General features: G+C 43.8%; 1 protein-coding gene across 1 annotated transcript in view; it reads left to right on the top strand.

The window, feature by feature from the left end:
- The first annotated feature begins 1812 nt into the window (after window positions 1-1812).
- LOC140172662 (uncharacterized) overlaps window positions 1813-20043 on the top strand; it is a 162602-nt gene continuing 144371 nt past the window's right edge. Inside the window, exons 1-3 of the mRNA XM_072195794.1 lie at window positions 1813-2161; window positions 10479-10628; window positions 19453-19524. Of these exons, the coding sequence (XP_072051895.1) occupies window positions 1874-2161; window positions 10479-10628; window positions 19453-19524 (510 nt within the window). The 5' untranslated portion in view covers window positions 1813-1873. The remainder of the gene's footprint in view (window positions 2162-10478; window positions 10629-19452; window positions 19525-20043) is intronic.

The raw sequence follows: 20043 nt of genomic DNA, 5'->3' as shown, positions 1-20043 counted from the left end.
AAAATCAATGCATAAATGTTCAGGGTAGGCCTACTTTTATTTTGCATAGCCTATCTGAAATTTGGTCAAAGTGTTTCTATTATAAATAGGCTATGTTAATGTATTTGAAGTTTGGAATTAAATCAAAACATTCATCAATATGTTAATGTATTATATAGTGAAGCCGCCCTCTAATTTGCATATTTGCATAATTAATGAGCTAATTTGCATAAATGTTAATTAATTATGCAAATATGCAAATTAGGAGGCGACTTTACTATATAATACATTAGAACATAATTATTAGAAACACTTTGACCAAGTTTCAAGGCAAAAAGAATGCAAAATAAAAAGTACCCTGAACATTTATGGCGTGGATTTTTAGCAAAATTATTGGCAAAATTTTATGTTAATGAGCTTCTCCAATCATTAACTTTATTCTCCAATCATTAACTTTATTGATTATTGATAAAAACAATAAGATTCAAAGAAAGTATAAATTGATATATTTTCCGGGGGGCACTCAGCTACATTGGTGTACACATGCGTGAACAAAAAACGCGTAAAAGGGTCTTTTTTTTCGACGAACGCGTAACGCGCGTTCGTGTTTAGGGGTCTAAAAACGCCGTTTTTCAACAAAAAAGGGGTGTTTTTTTTGTAACCAGCTAAATGCGTTAAGGGGTAAATTTTCAGAAATTCTAGAAAATAAGTAGTAGGCCTACCAGATTTCATAGTTTGATATATTGCTTTCTATTTGAAATAAATTCTTACCTGATGAATTTTAAAAGAATGTGCACGTTGTAATTCCTTTTTTAGCCATTGTGACCCTCTCCATTAAAATGTAGTGTAGATATTAATAAAAAAAACCTGCCAAGGGGTCCAATTTGCCCAGAACCTGTTTAGGGGTACTTTTTTTGGAAAGCGCGCTAAAAACCTGTTAAGGTGGTGATTTTGAAAAACAGGGTAGAACCTGTTTAGGGGGTGTTTTTAAAACCGTTGTTCACGCATGTGTACACCAATATAGCTGAGTGCCCCCCCCGGGATATTTTCAAAACCGTATGTCCGATTTGCTTTAAACAAAAGGCATATTGATAAATGTGCTTTGCTCTACTTAATTAATCTGTTTAAAACATGCTTAGAGCACTTCCATAATGCCTCTAATACCACCTTATTAAATGAAGAATGAAGAATGAAATGAAGAATTCTTTTCAACAAAAAAGGGGTAGGCCTAATGAAGAATGGTAGGCCCTACTTTTAATCATATGATTTAGTTAGAAACCTGGTTGGAAATATAAATAGACATTATAGGCCTATCAAAGTTCTTTTGTTGCAAAAATGGGCAAAGTATTTCCGAAATCACTGCCCCAAATTACCCTGAGTCCCAATTTACCCCCAAGTTACCCTACCGGTTTCTACTATGCATTCTCAGTTCTGCAACTTTTTCTCGTTACCAACTAATGGACCAATCCCAATTCAGGATTCAGCGTCTGTTGCATACGGCGTTCCTAAACTATAAATTCTTTCTATTTTAAACATTTTCTGTCTTATTTTATAACTAAATATTAAGATTCTTTGAAATTGTAGGCAAAATGGTTTGATATTTAAGTTCAAAGTTGCTGTTTTCGTTAAAATTTAATTTCTTGGAAACTTTTTGTTATTTGGTCAAAAAAATAATTGATCATATAGAATTTAATAGAAACGCTTAATTTGAAGAAAGATGGCTGAATTCGGCAGTGGTGAATGTCAACACAACGATCAATATAATATTAAAATAGTAATGCACAGTATCCTCTTGCTTTCTCGTTTTAAACTCAAAGCGGAAATGTACTTTAACGGCTAACATTTGCAATTATATTTTATTTTAAAACATTAAAACTGGAATTGCTTATGAAAGATGTCTGAAATCAGTCGCAGTGTTGGTGCTAGTCCACTGCGGTCTCACTCCATACGGGAACGCACAGCATTAACTGCCGGTGGGCCAGCGTCTGTCCCGCCCGGTTCCAACGGCGGCCTCGGCGGAGCAGGAGGCCTTGGTTCACGGGCCGGGTCTAGGGCAAGTTCCAGAGCAAGTAGTGTTGGAAGTGAAGCCATGCAAGGAATGATGGGCGAATTTCGTGGGTTATATACATCAAGATTACAGAAACTTGAAAATACTGACGTTGGTGGTGAAGATTCAAGCAAGGTGAGTGTTTTAGATTTAATCAGTCATGTTGCGTAAAGCTAGCCTCTTCCCTTGTTCGTTAGTCCTGCCAGCAAGACTTCACTTTCAGTCTTTATCATAAACATAATGACATCTACTGACCTGAATCTAGGTACGACGAGTTACAGTTACTGGAACTACCTTGTTCGTATGATTACATTTTTCAATGACATATCAATGCTCTAGCCTCCTTACGGAGTGGAGAAGGACAGAGAAACTCGGTACCGTTTACCTAGCCCGAGGTACTCACACCTCCGTCACTACGATTTCCACTGTCCTTCTCTGTACGATCGCCCGATCGCAAATTCAGAAATTTTGGGACTTTTTGTATGCTTTTGCAAATTTGGGGGGGGGTGCAGCACACCACCGCACTTCCCTGTGTACTGGGCCTGGGCCACTGTTGTAATTCGTTCTGCCCTGGTATACCAGAATGAAATTCAAATTTGACTTGTTTCCAGTGGTATAAAAATCTCAACTTTTTTTGTGTAAAGTGGGGGAGGGGGGGTGGTGAGGCTGTGGATCATGAAATGCCCTTTTAATGCTTTTAGTTTTAGTGCCAGAAATCATGGGCAGAAATTGAAGAAAAAAGTTTGGATTGACAATCATGTCAATTTGGCCACATTATATGTTGATTTTATAATGGGCATTTGGATATACAAGTATGTATAACTGCAGTTTTCTCAACTTTTCACTCATTAAAAAATTATGGTCACCGACAAAAATAAGGACTTTCCAGCTGAAATTTCAAATTAATTTGGGTGTAATGAACTAAAATTGGACCAAATTATGTGGAGCAAAGAAAATCCAAATCTGAGCTAAATTTTGGGAGCTCAAAGTAAAGCTGAAGAACTGGAGCATGATCCTGAAAAGTGAAATGTGGGTTTTTCAGAACTGCCGGAAAGCATGAAAAGGGGACCCTTGACTGGTTGGTACCATCTTTATACATGTTTGAATATCCTGTGAAAATCAGTTCTCAGTTTGGCACAGATGCAACCCGACCAAAATAAAAGTTGAGTGCCCTCCCCAGACCACAAACAGAATTGTGTGCTATCATATGGGGCATTGAATATAAATTACACAGACTCAGTACACCGGTCGATCTTACCGCTTTCCGATGTTGATTAAGATACTTCTTGCATCGATCCCGAGATGCGGAAAAACCAATAGTCATTTTGTCCCACATAAATGAATAAATAACAAAACCCCGATCCCCGGTGGACTCACCCAAAAGGTGACGTCACACCATATGATCGCCCTTATCCTCCTTGGTCTCCGACTGACACAGGCGTGCCTATCGATTGTTCATAGCACTGTGTATCAATTTCTCGACCAAGGCGAGATATACGGTTGTAGTTTCACACCTTAGGTAAAACCAAACCGGTATTGTTCGGCTGAGGATAGTTTTGACGGCATTTTCTGACGAAAAAGTGACAAAAAACGATCCAAAACTTAGCTACATATCGTGCCTCCGTTTGTATACGGGACACACGAGCAATTCAAAATGGCCGTCGTTGACGCCATTCATTTTGTTTCCCACGTAAACAACCATTGCAGCCTGTAAGTTACAATAGATGTTTGTACATACACATTGTATTTCATGTACGGTAGGTTATTGTTGCTATGTTAGGGTGATTACTCTATCGTTATGTCTTCATTACCGTCCAATAAAGACGAGTTAATCAGATATTCATACGGTGGGGATTGGTAGGGACCCGTCTGACATTTTAGTAATAAAGTTAGCCAGTCCTTACTTTACCACTAACGTTAGCGACCAGCCTCCGTGCTCAGGTTTGCTTACTGGGCTTGAGTCGCGTGTTGGGGGGTAGTGCCCCCCTCCCTTTTCTCCTCGCTTCGCCTCGGCCCTGTCGGGCTTGCCCTTCCCTGGTGACGGAGCGGGACCCACACCCGCTCTGTTTCACCCACCGGGAGTGCTCACGATCTTCTAGATGTCTTTCTTTTGCTTAGGACTCTCCGAGTTCCAGCTTGACGATTTGGATAGGCTCCGTCCATCGCCATAAGACGAAGAAGAAATCTACCAAGGGCACTGGTAAGGTCGACACGGTGGATTCTGCTGTGACAGCCCCTATGGGTCATGGCAGGTCTGCTTAAGGGGCTCCGGTCCCCGGACAAGCAGGCGGTTCCTTCGGGACTGCTAAGCGCGTCCAAAGGCTCAGCAGCCAGCGAAAGCACTGACTATACGTCGGAGCAAAGTAGCAGGCAGCAGAGCGGTAACCACCAGCGAAAACCCTAGCGGGTTTTGCAGCAGGAGGATACCAGTCGACACGGTAGATTCTGCTGTGACAGCCCCTATGGGTCATGGCAGGTCTGCTTAAGGGGCTCCGGTCCCCGGACAAGCAGGCGGTTCCTTCGGGACTGCTAAGCGCGTCCAAAGGCTCAGCAGCCAGCGAAAGCACTGACTATACGTCGGAGCAAAGTAGCAGGCAGCAGAGCGGTAACCACCAGCGAAAACCCTAAGCGGGTTTGTAGCAGGAGGATACCAGTCCTCTAGCGAAAATCCTCACGGGTTTTTAGCAGGAGGACACCCGTCTGTTGCAGGCATATCTACAGGCTCAAACAGCCACAGTAGTAGCTAGCGACGGGCAGCATGCAAGGGTACCCGGGCTTGCCTGGGTTGAACCCTAGCATGCATGGGTTCAGCAGAGACGATACCGGGGCTAGCGCTGTGGGTGTAGTCTTAGCAGAACCAACTGGGGTTGTCACACGGCAGCGCCCCATGGCGGGACCGCCGAGTGATACCCTGGGCCCTAGAATAGCTGCTGGCTGTCCACAGGGACTGGCTGGCGATTATTCAGGGGTTGGGCTCGCAGTCTCTCACGGACAGCGACCCAGGTGCATTCGATGGCAGCTACAAAGACGAGCTACGGCTTGACTTCAGTGGTAGCCGCTATGCACCCGCCCATAGCTGCCGTGAGTGGTCCGCCACACACAGCGACCTTGGGCGAAGCTCTAGAGGGTACAGTAAGTAGCTTGAACAGCCTAGCTGATCAACAACCCACTTATGTCCTCGAGAGCCAGCGGAGCGTGGGTGATCCATTACCGTCAATGGGTCAATTACCCTCTCTTGATCGATCACTGTCAAATCAACAGGGCATAGCTCCATTGATTGACGCTGCCTATTCAGGTGGCGAGGTGATTGATCGGGGTATGCACGCTCAGCTACCCGTGGTACTAGGCAAGCTCCCTCTAGCCAAGGGACAGCCGGTATATCGGGGTACCCATACACACGGCTTGATCCCCTTGCGGGGAACGCAGTGAGGCATGGGTACAGTGGTACACAGCCGGAGCCCTCACGGGCACCTACGCTAGTACCGCGCCGGTACCACGCCAGCACACAGCTTGATCCCCAAACAGGGAACGCAGTGTGGCGAGGGTACAGCGGTCCACAGTTGGGAACCTCACGGTACCCACGCTGATACCGCACCGGTACCGCAGCACCGCTTTAGTCGCCACAGTCTCTGTGGCAACAAGGGGGGGCGGTGCTGGTACTGCAGTACCATGGGGTTACCCTGGTGGCGGATCCTTTCAGGGTCAGCTGCCGGCTGGGTATGCCCGTGGTACCCGCCGCAGGGTGTTTCTTCCACGGCCTAGCACCGTGGCAAGTGTCGCCAGCGATGGCCACGCAGTACCAACATCAGCTGTTGACCAGGCCAGCCGGCATGGAGCTAACCCAGATCTTGATCAGGGTAGGCCCGTGCTGCTAGCGCTAGGACGACGGCTGCGAGAGCATGCGGACCCAGTGGTGCCATGGCGGATACCTCAGGGTCTTGCGGGAGTACTCCCTCTTCTGCTGGCAGGTAGTCGGCGAGCCACACAGTGGTTATGCCTTCTTACCCGCTTTCAGATGCCCGTCCTCAGTTACCGTCATCATCGGAGCATGATACGGATACTGTGGGCGAGGGAAAGGAGTCGAAGCTGAGTCCGGTAGTGACATCACTACAGTCTCCTTCCCCGCTGCCCGCGAGGGGAGCAACAGCACTGATCTTCCTCCGGACACCCCCTAAGGGGGGAGTCCATGGAGGAGGACCAGGGGATCCTTACAGTAGGATGCTCAGCTGCTGCTTCCTCACTGGGGACGCCTGCACTCTCATTCCCGCAAACCTCACGGGTAGATATCGTAGGGCTGTCGAGCTCAGTAGAGCTATGACGCCGGCGTGCTTGCACGCTTCTCTGCGTGTAACGCGGGAGGACCACGGGACCTACCTGAGGGGATCCGAGAGGGACCCAGATGTCGTCAAGCGTATCACGCTCAGACAACATCTGAGCTATTCCGCGAGGTGAGCCTATTAGCGGTGCTAACAGCTAGCCTCAACGAGAGCTCCATGGGCCTAGCCCATAGGGTGTCCACTCAGCGCCCGGGAGGGGCCTGCCACTCCAATCGCTCAACGCGATGGAAAGGCAGGGTCCTTTTTCTCTTTGGATGCTTCTGCGCCACGGTGGAGGACCGTGCAAATAAGCTACCAACGGGAGCACTCTGAAGAGGTCGGAAACTGCCCTTACCATGGGTAGGAGCTCCGACTTCAGCAGGCCGTGCACCACCAACAGTACCCGAGCCCACTACCTCTGCAGCACCCATTTCTGGGAGGCGCAAGGGTAGCACAGGATCAGCTGGCAAGCCCGAAGAAGAGCAAGCGCCTTCCAAGGGAAGCTAGGCAGAGCATTCCTGGGGGCTCAGCGGTTTTTCCACAGGGGATCTCCCAGTGGACGACCGCTTATGGCTTTCACCCAGAGGTGGGAAACCATCTCTCTGAGCGCCTGGGTATGGTCAGTGGTGAGTGGGGGTTACAGACTGGCAACCCAGTCTCCCCACATTCGCCTGCACATTTCAGAGGTCCACAGTAGTACCGTCCAGACGGCCCCCAGCGTCGGGCACTACTGACAGGGATCACACAGCTTCTCACGAAGCGGGCGATTGTCCCGGTCTACCCCCGTTCTACGGTGATCTTGGAGCCATTGGCTCCAAGGAAGACCGGCGACGGGAGCCCCATCCGGAACCGCAGGCTGTTGAACACGTTCTTCAGGCCCAAAAGGTTCAGAATGGGGACTCTCGCCTCGGTGCTAGCCTGCCCCATCAGGGGCATGGGAACAGCATCGCTAGATCTCTCGGACGCCTATCTGCATATGCCAATCGCCTCTCAAGATCGGAGGCATCTGCGCTTCTAGGTACAGGATCAAAATTACCAGTTTTGATACCGCCATCCGCCTGTCCATCTCTCCCAGGGTGTTTAACACTCTTGGTCAGAGCGGTGGCAGCGCACCTGAAGCACAGGGGTGTCAACATCAGTTGCTACCTGGACGCTTGGCTCATATACGGACGCACTCCACTGAAGACTACGGGTCTCATGGGGTTGATAGTCCGTAGGGTGCGGGACCCTGGATTTTTTGATCAGCTCAAAAAAGTCCAGCGTGGTCCCGACGCAGACACCACTATTTGTAGGGGCCCGGATCACCCTCACGGAGGGGTTCGCGGTGCTCTCACCCGAGCGGGTGACGAACATGGTGCGGTGTGCCTGACTCTTGGCCGAGTCTCGGCAAAACCCGCTGTGGCATGGATGAAGGTGGTAGGCCTAATGGCCAGTATGGTAGACCTCGTACTGTACTGCCGCTTTCTCGTTAGGCTTACCCAACTACACCTTCTAGCCTGCTTGCAGGCCCAGTCGTCACCAATATCCCTCGCGGTTCCGCTTGTCGGAGATCGCGCGAGAGGAACTCTGGTGGTGGACCCATCAGCCCAATTTGACCCAGGGTGTCAGGTTTCCTGCACCCCGGTATGTCACGTAGTGACAACCATAGCCAAAACGGGCTGGGGGTCCACATCCACGGAGACTCCGCCTCGGGCCTATGGGGCCATAGAGACAGAGTTTCACATCAACCTCCCTCGCTTACGAGGAGGTGATCGTGGAATCACATACCGTTGTCCTGACGGATAGCACAACCGTGGTAGCCTACCCCAACAGACAAGGGGACTCCGGGCCACCACGATTGAGCCTGCATGCACGACACCTGATAGGGTGGTGCAAGTTCAGGCAGATTACGATGAGAGCGATACACACATCGCGGGCGTCACCAGCAGCCTCGCGCACTATCTGTCACGAGGAAGGGTGTCGGGACCAGCAGAATGGTCCCTTGCTCCGCAGGGCGCTCAGACGATCTTCAAGGGGATGTACCACCCTCGAAAGATCTGTTCGCATCTCATCGCAATCATCCACTGCCGGTGTACTGCTCAAGGGTCGCGGACCCCAAGCATTCACCGTGGACGCTCTGTCCATAGACTGGGGAGGATGACAGCTTATGCAGTCCCTCCGATCTCACTACTCATGAGGGTGGTGGCCAAGATCGGGTGGGAAGACTGCATTGTCATTCTGCTAGCGGCAAGGCCGCTGGCACTCCCGAGTACCAGATCTACTCCGGATGCCCGGAGCGGAGGTACCAGTCTATCACTAGAGCACCTGCAGTTAGCTGCATGGCCCTTACCAGGGAACACGCAGCGGAGGGATACTTTTCATCAGAAGCTGTTTTTCTCATCGCCGGGCTAGACGGAAGTCTACCCTCCGTGACGTATAGCCAGAGTCTGGCTCCATACTACGCTTGGTGCAATGAGACAAATAGCTCTCCCGCTAGAGCCTCTGTGCTGCTAGTTCCGGAGTTTCTGACAGAAAAGTTCCAAGCAAGACTTCAGCGGTCCACTGGGGCCAGCTATAAGTCAGCTGTCCTCTCCATTCACCGAGGTTTCGAGACGGGTCGACTATCATAGCCGATGGTTACCTTATTAGTCTACGCCTCGACGGTATGTTCAACGAGTGTCTACCAAAAAGGAAAGTGATCCTCCTAAGGGATCCCAACACAGTCTTAGATTACCTTAAGGGTCACCCTTTTGACCTTCCGTCGAAAGCGACGCTTAAATACGTAACTCTCAAGATGGCTTTCCGGTTTGGCGTTGGCTTCGACGGCGGTGCTGAGTTGCACACGGTCTCGAGGTTAGCTTCCGTGTTCACAAACACTGGAGCGACACTGTTTCGGGCGCTCTGTTCTCGTGACTCACTGAACGGGCGCGTGCATACCGACATTCGTCCCTCTCCAATCCCCAGGGTTGGGCAAGGTTCGCTGAAGCCAAAGATAGGCTGGGGTGTCCGATAAGGCGCTGCAGCACTATTTCTTCCAACACAAGCCTTGCGAGGACTCACGACCGCATTCATCACCCTTACAGAGTTTTTCGGTCCAGCCGCTGTCGCAATGGCTGGTCCAGGTGTTGGTGGGGTCCGGGGATCGCGAAGGTTTCGCGTCCCACGACCCACTCGACACGAGCTATCTCATCATCTTGGGTATACCGCTCGTTGTCCCTTGAGGAGATCTAGTAGGCGGTGTCCCGGAAGCCACCTTCGCCTCTTCTCTACGATACTTCCGCTTACGTTAGTAATCAGAGACGGGCGGAGGTTTACCGACATTGTTCGGCGATCATAATACGGTGGTGTACGGGTACCAGGTTTTCAGACTATACAGAATACTCAGCATGGTAAGAACCAGTGTCGCTATTCTTAACCACCAAACTTATTAAGTAAGGAGGTTTATGTCTGTGATCGCGTGGTCTTTTTGTTTCCCGACCGCTGGGGAAAATATTTTCTGACCTCGCGAAAACCATCGTTATTCGCCCCGATCCCTGATCAGATGCTGACCAATCTTGTACCTCCATCCGTCGGTTACTTGCTAGATCGATCTTTCAGATGTTGATGCAAGAAGTATCTTAATCAACATCGGAAACGGTAAGATCGACCGGTGTACTGAGTCTAGTCCCAAACAAATATGTTTGGTAGACTCATAACCGGTGCGATCTTACCTTTCCGATGTTGATTATCCCGGACCCCGGCCACCCCCTACAAGTTTGGTCCGAGTAGGGGATCCCAAGTCGGATAAGGGCGATCATATGGTGTGACGTCACCTTTGGGTGAGTCCACCGGGGGATCGGGGGGTTTTTGTTATTTATTCATTTATGTGGGACAAAATGACTATTGGTTTTTTCCGCATCTCGGGATCGATGCAAGAAGTATCTTAATCAACATCGGAAAGGTAAGATCGCACTGGTTATGAGTCTACCAAACATATTTGTTTGGGACTATTTTGATTCTTAAATCAAAACTGCAGAAGCAATACAAGTTTATAAAGTTATTCAACTCAAAATTTGGAAACTTTGAGCATGAAAAATCAGATTTCAAAGTTTTAAAGTACCGTATGTTAAGTTTTTGGTATAAACGACTAAAATTATGTTGATCTTTCCTCCATGCAGAAGAGGTTACGCATTCTACATTCGTATGTAAATGATTTGACAGAGCAGAATGAAATCCTGATCAAGACCATTGAAGATTTGGAGAAGGAAGCCAATGAGAGGGTTGCTTTCTTGGAAAACAAATTGCACCGATCACAAAGTGCTGCCAAGGTAAAAAGATCTTAATGAATTATGCTACATGTACCATATTTGGTCCATTAACCGCCCATGCCACCCAGCAACTTTACTGCACATCAAGCCTCGAAATAAGCAGATCTGGACCAGGAGCCACACATTAAGGAAAAAATGTTAATGTACTGTTTGTACATATTAAATACAAAACCTGCTTCAACTACCAGGCTCTATTTTTTTAAATGTAGAGCCTGGTTCACATGATTTTGGTGTGGACCAGGAGCCAAAATGTTATGACCATTGGGTAAATGGCTCCTGGGTGCCTGGTTATTTCGAGGCTTGCTGCACATGACCCTCTGCCATTATGTCCCGGCATTATGTGCAGGATCCATGCAATTACACACAACCATCTAACCAAAAATCCATATTCTGGGCCATATTTATATGCAATTACCGTATTTCGTCAAATAGTCGCCCCTCCCTAAATAAACGCCCCCACCACTTTTTTCAACCAACATGTTTCAAAAATGCTGATATTTCCATGCTATCTTGTGTAGTAAGCTTACCAAGTTGCCCACATGGTCGATAATAGCGTCAATAATTGGCGAAAATCTGGATTGGAAACCTGGAAGTAAACCAGAAGTCAGTGTTTCTAGTTCATAGTTTGTCATTTTAGCGTGAGTTTTAAGTTTACCTAATGATTTTAACAGGAATTATCCTTCTAAAATTGACCTTGAATAAATGCCCCCCCCTGGGAAAATGTAATGCCCCCGGGGGCATTTTTTTGATGAAATAAGGTATGTAAACAATATAAAGAATAAGCGCGCATCTAAATGACTTTAAATGTTTATCGCCCTGGGCGGTTAATGGAATGAATATGGTATGACATTTGTGTTTGTTATTTTCCCTCCTCCTATGGGATTTGAAATTGAGGGTAAGTTTCATGGATGCTTGGTGTATGGCTGAATGTGAATAATGTGAAAGGACTGGATAGTATTCGCTGTAGATGTGATGATGTAACAGGATTAACTACCATAGCAATAGATGAATACAATTTTTGAATATATCGCCCTGCACTACAATGTTCAGGTGGTACCTATGCATTGAACCAGATGTCAAAGAACTGGGATAAAGACCTGGATCGTAATTCTATAGAATAAAATATCTTGCTGATCACTAACACCTGTAAGATTAGTATCTTTGAAAAGAGTGATATTGTATTCAATCTATGATTGCAGACACACAGGTGATGGGTGCAACCTGCATGTAGTGCAGGGCGATATATTCAAAAATTGTATATTCATCATCACTTCCACGGTGAATTTTGCCTTTTTGTCAAGTGACAAGTCTACTGCTAATTCAACATTGCGTTGTTGTGCAGGCAAAACCTCATATACGTAGCTTGGCCCCTGAACATGTATATTGCAAAACTGGGGATGTTGCTTTAAACATGTTCAGGGGCCAATAACATATAGGTTTTTCCTGCCCAGCGATTTTGCTTCTGCACAATCATATAGGTTATTCCATTTGAAATCCTCACACCCCTCAAGATTTCATTGCCATCTCAATTCCAGTTGCAACCGTATGGTAAATCCATCTGGAAATGTTGGTTAGTTTTTGTGAAATTCCAGGTGAAAATTGTTGAAATTGATAAAATCCGGTTGAATTTTGCACAAATTGGCCTAAAATTTTGTTTTATTTCTTGTTTAGGAAATATATCATAAGCTTTAAATTGGTATCATTTGACTTCAAACGATATCCAGAAGCGGGGTTATGGTTTGTTGAACTTTGCTCTTTCAACAAAATGGTACCTTTTACATTTCTACATGTGTCTCTTTTTTCCACATTGTTGGTAATAAATATCATTATCAAACAGTCATAATTGGCGGTCATTTCAAATCATCCTCAAGTCAACGAGGTTCAGGATTGACCTCTCATTGTTAATTGTTGGTTATACAATGTACATACCTACACAATGTAGACAAAATAAAATGATTTGTAACCCACCACTTGAACAGGATTTAGCCAAAGCAAACAAAGACCAAAGGAGCTATTAAGAATTCTGTAGACATCTAAGGTAGAAGCTTATTATCCTCTTCAAAAATAAGATTATTGATTGGTTTTAAAAAGGCGTTTGACTATCAAAATGAGATGTAAGTCGCACCAACTTGAGGTACCGTACCGATGAATACGGCCTTTATGCACTGTAACTCAGAATACAATTTAGGACATGTACGGCTCATTCATGCTGTACGGTCACATATAGCTTTCCCTTATTTATTTATTTCAATTTGAGGTACATAACAGAGTGAGAAATGAATTTCTTTCTGGGACTTTTGTCCATGTGCAGCATATTATTTCATGGAATTACTCGACACCTGGACATGTATATCATTTACCAAAACATTTTGAACTTTTCAACTTGTAATGTGACAATCAGGTTTTTTTTTGCCCAAGCCCAATTGATACCTTATAAATGCAAGAGTCTCATAATATCAGCCCTAAAGGGTACATAATATGGGGATATATATAAAACAAAACTCTCTATATTCAGGGCCGGATTTACCATAGGGCCAATATAGGGCCAGATGGGCCCCCAAATTTTGGGGCCCCCAAAATTGCCCTGTGTAATGTGATCTTCCATTTTAGCCGAAAAACACCATGTTTTGGGCCAAAATAGGTACAAAAATTGCAAAATTGTGCACGCTTCGCGCGCCCCGGCCTGTAATATAGCAAAACTCAGGCTTAAACTTGGGCTAAAATAGTCTAAAATTGAAATTTTTTGCACGCTTCGTGCGCAAATGTCCTGGTAAGATCTAAAAACTTGGCCACACGAGTGCATATGTCTTCTCGCGGTGCATTTGGGGTAAGGGTGTGAGTGAGTCCCGGAATTCGCGTCCCGCCGAGAATCCTATTACCCGGCAGGAAATTCTCTGCCTGGCACCAAATTTAAAAAACAAAAAAATCTTTTTTTTTAAGTTATATTTTTCTGGTTTTGTAGTGTCCCTGGACCTAGACCTAAATGCTATGATCATTTATGGTTGACCTAAAAATTAAAAAAAAATTGAATTTTGCACGATGTTTTGGGTTTTTAATAAGAAAATTGATATTTTGTATTCATGTCATATCCCTATCAATGATATCAAAATGCATTCAACATTTTTTACCCGCCCGAAAAATGTGCCGGGTACCCGGGCATAAAATTACCCGAAAAATCACACCCCTAGTTTGGGGGCCTCCAAATTTTGGCCTGGCCCGGGGCCCCCAAAAAGGTAAATCCGGCCCTGTCTATATTTTACAGTTACGCATGAAAAAAATCCCAATTTGGAGTATTTCTGTCAAGATCGAAATGTATCCTAGCAACCACATGACATCATCCAACTCAAATTTGGATGAACAAAATGACATGTAATCCATCAATATCATTCCTAAATTCACATCAAATACTAAAAGCATTTATCTTAATGGAAGTTGAACGGGAAAATATCAGACCATAGAGGCTGTATAAATGTGTTTAAAAGTAGCTTGTGGTCCTATGATTATTTTAAGGAACGAAAAAAGATTGATAATGTCCTATGACAGAAAATAGTTTCGCTAGGGAGGGAGAGGGGATAGAAATGTTGATTATATTTTTCCTATGCTGAAAAAACAAGACTTTTTTACCCACTTCCGGTTTTGTTACAGACAGTCAGGGGAGGGTCAGCTTTAAAATGAAACCAGAAATGTTAGTTGTATACTTCTCATGAAATATGATCAAGCTGTAATGTTATTTGACAAAATTAAAAAGACTGAAAAAATATCAAAAAAAAAAATTAAAATTTTTTTAAATAATTTACCATATAAAATTTGTATTGTATCATGAATTAAAAAAAATCAACATTATTTGATATCAGAAGGGCATTCCTTGTATTCAGCATGCAATTGTATGTATCTGATGTGCTCTCATGCCCCACAAAAATACTGTGCAAACGTTGCTATCTGTTCCCTTAAAATCACTTCGAGTTCGCAGCATTTGTCTATGTCACTGGCTCTACTTTAACTCTAACCCTAAACATGGTTTTTGGCTATCGGAAAGGACAGGAGGAACGAAAAAGGAGAGAAGGTAAACAAATTTTTGACTTGGCACCCCCAGGATTCGAACCTTAGACCCCTCGGGTGCCATGCACAAGATCACCGACTTGTAGCTACAGGGGTTTGGCTGGCCTGGCCAGCAATTCCCTGGGTATGACTTACGCTGATTTTGTCATGCTGGATACGTGCAATGCAGTGGTTTCCTTAGTAAGATTTTATTAGATTTTTACGAGTTAGGGTTAATAAGGGCCACAAAAAGGTATGCATCAGTCAGGTATGGATCCAGAAAGATAATTTGCAGAGGCAGGGGGAGGAGCAATTGAAAGGTAATAGTGGTGTTAATTCTGGGGGGGGGGGGGGGGGCCCAAGGGGGTTCCCCTTGGTGATGTTAAATTTTGCAAACAAAGGTCAAAATAGAGGTTATAAATCCATTTTACTCATGTGTGACTTCTAACAAAAGGCACTGGTTCCCGTAGTATTCCTCATTCAAACCAATTCAATGCACGACCTCGGAGTTACCTGCATGACTTTGGTGGGTTAGTTTGAAACAGTCATGGTTGCACATGCAGGTACTTCTTTTGAAAGTCCTAAACAAGGTATACATAGCAGTCGTTGATAGGATATGCAGCTTATAGAACACGGATACCCTCTATTGCACCTTTCCTGGGTATCCCATCTTGTCATTGTACTCATGATCAATCACTCAATTATGTTGATATCCCTTCTTGTCCCTGGGATTCCACATCTTTAGTTTCCTTGGGGTGCACACCTCCCCCACCTCATCATCATATAGTCAGATCAGAAGTATTTATTGGATTTCAAAACAATAACAATCTGAGCATTTCTATGTTATATATTATTGCCATGAATTTCTCATTATTTTTTGAATTCGATGATATAAAAAAGGAACAATAGAATTTCCATACAGACTGTATCATGTTATAAATAGCTAATTCAGAGTATTATGTATGGATACTGCATTATTATAAGAGTCTGTTCTTGCTTGATTATATTTGCCTTTTGCTGAGATTGCCCGTCTCACTGTCCTTTGTAATAAATCTATAAAAAAAAATCAGCAATGCCAGTGTCAATTGAACTGCATTGATTAGGGGATTCCCCCAAGCATTTATAAGCCCACTTCATATCCTAATTGAAGTTGTGTAATTTGTATTTGCTTTGTGGTAATTACAAAGAGTGCAAGTGTGAGATGATGGCGTAGACTGGGTAGGTCTAAATCACAGTTTTATTTGCCGCATGAAATTTTTGCGATTGACAACAATTATCATTTTGCAGCATGTAATTTTCATAGGGAAAAGTAATTTGCGATCATGAAAATGTCATGAATCCATGTCACTTGCGACATTTTGTGAAATTTTCATGCTTACACAAACATTTCATGCAGCCCTCGAATTAAGGATCTGAAGGGGCACGGCAACTTTTTTAGGGCAAGTTGAAAATTGCCTTGGATTTTCACTGAAAAGACAAGGCAGCACGGCAGTTTGTAATATTTCAAGAGGGCATCATGGCAACTGTTGAAAATTTGAGAAGGGCACCAAGGCAATTTCTCAAAAGTGAATAAAAACACACACAAACATAGATAGATGATTTTATAATGAAGGGGCAGGGCTGGGGCACCGACGGCAACTTCATTTGAGGGCACGGCAAGTGACTGCCTTGGGTAAAGGACATATTTTGAGGGCATTACGGCAGTGGGGGTGGGCACCCACAGCAAAATGCCATGGGTGCCGTGGGTTAATTCGAGGGCTGATTTCATGGTTTCAGTACACTACCAAATTCCTATTGCTGCCGAATCCAGAGGTACACCGGTCTACTGCTCCATAAAAGTACCAATGCAGTACCAATCCATTGTACTCTATACATGTGATTGCGATGTGTGTACCCACACAGGTACTCTAGAGTACCAAATGGCAGCAGTAGCACCCAGGGAGAACAGCAATAGGAATCTGACTGTGTATCATTGCACTTTAATTGTATTGCACATTGATGTAAAGCAGCCATTTATGTTTACAACTCTTTAACTGGCAATATCTGGTGTGACATCTTGCTGTCATTTGCACATGTTGGGCAGATAGCACTCAGCATAATGATGTTATCACCTCCATTTTGATGTGTGTCAATGATAATGATCTGTTTCAAAATACTGTAAAAGTGGAAATTTTTTGTGTGATTTATTTTTCGCGCTTTGCCAATTTTGACCTTGTTTTTAATTTCACAATTCTAAGTTTCCTTACTTTGACCTATACACAAAAGAAATATAGATTTGTGCATTGTTAATTTCCTGGTAGCAGCTATGTGAAAACCGCGAAAATAAGTGTAATACGAAAATTTCACTTTTACAGTACCGGTAGCAGAATAAATATTTTGGAGTATAGTTTTACATGCATAATAGCAATATTATAGCAAATATTATGAAGTGAAAGTGACCATTTCTGTATCAACATATCACCATTTCTGTATCAGTCACTCTGGGTGTAACCACCATCAGTTAGTGATGAGTAAGGCATTCTTCATCAGTCAAGATTTGTTCTTCGCTTCATGGTAAAATTCATCAAAATATTCCAAATCAGTGGAGGTGCCCTATACATCATGACATATATAATGCTGATATTTTGATAAAAATTGCATTTTGCAGTTTTGGATTATATTTGCCTGAATGTGTGATCTATTTTTTATGTTTGTTTCTCAGTTTATGTTTGTTTGTGTGTTTGCACATTGGACATGGGTATGTATGTTCTAACTGGTCTCGGGTGAATGGTAAATTAAAGTTTTGTCTGATATATCAGGGACTATGTCTTTTGAAATGATGAGAGCAGTTGGAAACATAAAATTAGAGCAACTAGGACCAACAGCGAGCAGTTGGGAGCATTAAGGAGAGGAGCTGGGACCAATAAGTAGAGCAGTTGAGACCAATAAGGAGAGCAGTTGGGGCCAATAAGGAGAGGAGCTAGGAGCACAATTGAGATCAATAAGGAGACCAGTTGGGACCAATGCAGATAATTTGGGACCAATAAGGAGAGCAGTTGGGACCAATAAGGAGAACAGTTGAGACAGAGCAGGGACCAACAGGAGAGCAGTTGGGACAAATAAGCAGAACAGTTGAGACCAATGAAGAGCAGTTAGAACCAATAAGGAGAGCAGTTAGAACCAATATGGAGAGCAGTTGGAACCAATAAGGAGAGCAGTTGGACCAGTAAGGAGTGCAGTTGAGACCAATAAGGAGAGCAGTTGAGACCAATAAGGAGAGCAATTAGGACCAATAAGGAGAGCAGCTGGGACCAAAAAAGAGAGCAGTTGGACCAATAAGGAGGGCAGTTGGGACAAATAAGCAGAGCAGTTGAGACCAATGAAGAGCAGTTAGGACCCCGGTCCCCAACTCAACACAAAAATTGACAACCATGAGAGTTACCAAATTGTGCGAAAAAGGGGTAATTTTTTTACCAGTAGCGAGGACCGCGAAATTTAATTTGCTCTGTCCGCGAAATGTGGATAAAAGGGGTACTTGGGAAAATCCGGTAATTTTATGTCAATATTTAGTGTCACTGAAAAGGGGTGTTTGATGTTCTAGTCATTGAAAAGGGGTGTTGGAAATTCTAGTCATTGAAAACCACAAAAAGGGGTTGTTTTTGGCCAAATTTTGTCCTTGATTTTGCATGAAAAAGGGGGGTAAATTTGATGAAAAATTATTGCAAAGGGGGTTTTTAAAAGATTTGGTAACTCTCATGGTTGCCAACTTTTGTGTTGAGTTGGGGGGGGTTAGGACCAATAAGGAGAGCAGTTGGTACCAATAAGGAGAGCAGTTGGGACCAAAAAGGAGAACAGTTTGGGATTAATACAAAGAGCAGTTGAGATCAATAAGGAGAGCAGTTGGGACCAATAAGGAGAGCAGTTGGGACCAATAAGGAGAGCAGTTGAGACCAATAAGGAGAACAGTTTGGGATCAATATGAAGAACAGTTGAGATCAATAAGGAGAGCAGTTGGGACCAATAAGGAGAGCAGTTGGGAAGAATACAAAGAGAGCAGTTGACACCTCATGTGTAAATCAATGAGCATAATATTGAATATGCAAGCAGCTGCAACATGCTCCTTGCTCTTCATTTCATTATCGGTTACACCCAAATAATGTGTCCAAGGCAGTAAAAACATTTATAAATAATGGGTGAGGCACAGATGAACCCAGTAAATGTTTTACTGATGAGGACACATTATTTGGGTTTACTGTAAAGGATAATGCTACAACCTTTATTTGTATTCTATTACCGCAAAATACATAATTTGTATTGTGATTTAAACAGAAAATATCATTTTTTTTAAAAAGTTGTTTACTACTGCAAGGTGGAGCGTGTACACAACAGCGCGAATCCCTACATTACCTACACTAATTTCTGTTTATGTTACGCCTATCAAACATTTTCTTTTTAGGCCTAATGGTTTGTGAGGGTATTTAGACAGTCCCTGGTGTATGTATGAAGGATAAAGATAACAGCAACAACAACTAAATATGTTTAATGTTTAACTTTTATTATTTCTCACAAACTTGAAATTGCTTACCAAGAGGAAGCTTTCATCCGGTATTCTCTTGGACGTCTTCAGCCCCAATATTTGGCACGTGGGGGCGCTGAAAAAATGTTGCCATGATTTAAAGTCAAACCTTTTTGTATTCAGGAGTGCTGTGCATGTAATTTGTTGTTTGCACTTTTATGTTTTCATGTTTTCACTGATGTTTAAATGTATTTTTGTTGTTCTCACTGTTATTTTGCTGTGGTTGTTAAGTCTGTGAAGGAACTCAAGCACCAACTAAAAGCACTTACTAATGAAAAGGATACTGCACAGCAGACTCTACAAGTAAGTTGGTTTTAATTAGTTAACAAGCACAAATTAACATTAATTTGTTATTTCGTGAATAATTGGAACAAAATTGTTCTGAATTATGTAAGTAATATGTGTATTGTTGTACAGTATGGCCTATCATATATCAGATTCATAACTTGTACTGTGGACTAAACCAGCAATGATGGACAGATTGATGTATGTTTATTGTAAAGATCCTTTTGGCGGAAAAAACAGGGGAATGTACAGTTTTAATCACTCTCCTGATTTTTTTGAGGAGCTTAATATGGAGCTCGTATTTTTAAAACCTGTCATAAAACACAGGATTTCAAATATTAAGGGAGTACTACACCCCTGTCCAATTTTGTGCCTATTTTTGCATTTTTTGCATTCTCAAAAATTATAGCGCATTGGTGACAAGTAAGATATGTATATTATAGGGGCAAGGACTACCAACTACTGCACTGGAAATTTTATTTCAGTACAGACAACAGTTGTGGAATTACAAAAAAAAATGAGGGAAAACCAATATTT

This window comes from Amphiura filiformis, chromosome 16, assembly GCF_039555335.1.
Source record: "Amphiura filiformis chromosome 16, Afil_fr2py, whole genome shotgun sequence".
Taxonomy (NCBI): Eukaryota; Metazoa; Echinodermata; class Ophiuroidea; order Amphilepidida; family Amphiuridae; genus Amphiura; species Amphiura filiformis.
This window is presented reverse-complemented; position numbering and strand designations above follow the sequence as displayed.